At 44.7% G+C, this 1475-nt stretch overlaps 1 protein-coding gene across 1 annotated transcript; it reads left to right on the top strand.

The window, feature by feature from the left end:
- Positions 1-344: 344 nt before the first annotated feature.
- CSUI_001923 (uncharacterized protein) lies at positions 345-853 on the top strand. The gene has a single exon (XM_068062126.1). The coding sequence runs from the start codon at positions 722-724 to the stop codon at positions 824-826; it is 105 nt and encodes a 34-aa protein (XP_067925903.1). The 5' UTR covers positions 345-721; the 3' UTR covers positions 827-853.
- The last annotated feature ends 622 nt before the right edge of the window (positions 854-1475 follow it).

The raw sequence follows: 1475 nt of genomic DNA, 5'->3' as shown, positions 1-1475 counted from the left end.
GGGGGGGAGAATAGCGAACTGAATGAGAGTCCGACAGAGCAGATCAGTCTCGATGGAAGAGCAGGGGCGCATGATGATAGGAGTTGTATGAGTGGCTAGAGATGTAAGAAGGAAGAGAGGGTGATAACAACACCTCGAAGTCATGAATGAATAACAGTGTATTTTTGTATGTGCCTGTATCACGATGGAGTGTATGTATCGCCTCCTAGTGACATTCTTCAAGAATGTCCAAGCTATAAACCTAGTCAGTGAACGTTTGTTACTGAATCTTCTCACAGGCAGACAACGGATGGTTTCAAGAGCGTCCGTTTTCACGAAGGGAATTTTCAACTGAATTGTAGATAGATAGATTAAAGATAGATAGATAGATAGATAGGCGTGAAGGGGCGAGTTTGAAAGAACCTGAGAAGGAAAGGAGAAAGAGTTTGAACAAGAGAAATAGCGATAGTATTCCTGATTGAGATGATGAGACGGAAAAAGTTGTGAAATGGTAAGAAGAAGGGGGGAAGCTGTTACTCTGAGATTTTTGATTTGAGAAGAGGATAAGGATGATGGTGACTAAGGAACGTAGTAGGAAGTCGAAGAGAAAAGACGGGATAGGACATCTATGACGAAGGACTGAATTTTTCTCTTCGGTATCTTTACTCTGGTTACAGATGTTCTTCCTTTATACTTTTCTTCACAAGTGATCCTTGCAAAGACAGTGACACGAAGCAAGGCGATGAGAATTGAATCAGATAAGATGAGACAGCATACACCTACCCAGGAAGAAGTGAAGGCCACAGATTCACCACGGCTTATGCCTCTTTGTCTTATCCCCATATAGAGGAAACCTATTTAAGTTCTTTCGCTGGTATCTTCAGTTCTGTCTTCGCTTGTTCTCTCCTTTGGAGATTGCTACGAGCTGCTATGGAGAGATAGAGGCGATGACAACAGTAGAAAAAGATAGGGAGGGATAAGACGCAGGAGCCATTGAAGAAAGAAGGAGCGTTTTCAATGGGCGTTGTAGCGGCGAGAGAGAAGAAATGGATTTGTTTCTCACACTCCTTTCTCTATCCATCAACGATCGCTGTGTTATTGTAGCCCTGCTGCCTCACTTGACAAGAAGCTCTCTCCTTTCTTGCAACGCGCAAAGAAAGTCTCTCGAGTAGACAGACACAGTCTGTTTGTATGGTGTACGGCAGCATGGCTGTAGTAGGTAGCTCGGACTTCAGCAATGTGATTCCGAGTGGCTATAGTTCGGCCTGTGATCACGCTTGCTACTTGGACTTCGTTCAACACATTTCCGTCACGCAGAGAACTTCCCTCAGGCTTAGCACGGAGCGAATGCGGTCGTCAAACTATGGGAGCTGTCGACGAAACGCCTACATGAAGACAGCAGTATTAAACATACGGCGAACAACAGACACTCCCGTACATGGTACCCGTCTATATCTGGAATGTTTCAGCTCTTATAGAGACCGGGGTCTGATAGA

The sequence above is a fragment of the Cystoisospora suis genome (genome assembly GCF_002600585.1).
Source record: "Cystoisospora suis strain Wien I chromosome Unknown contig_793, whole genome shotgun sequence".
Classification (NCBI taxonomy): domain Eukaryota; phylum Apicomplexa; class Conoidasida; order Eucoccidiorida; family Sarcocystidae; genus Cystoisospora; species Cystoisospora suis.
The sequence above is the reverse complement of the archived record's forward strand: the minus strand, read 5'-3'. Positions and strand labels throughout refer to the sequence as shown.

What these genes read in the sequence shown, in the direction of transcription:
- CSUI_001923 (XM_068062126.1), top strand. Translation starts at nt 722, where the DNA reads ATGAGAATTGAATCAGATAAGATGAGACAGCATACACCTACCCAGGAA.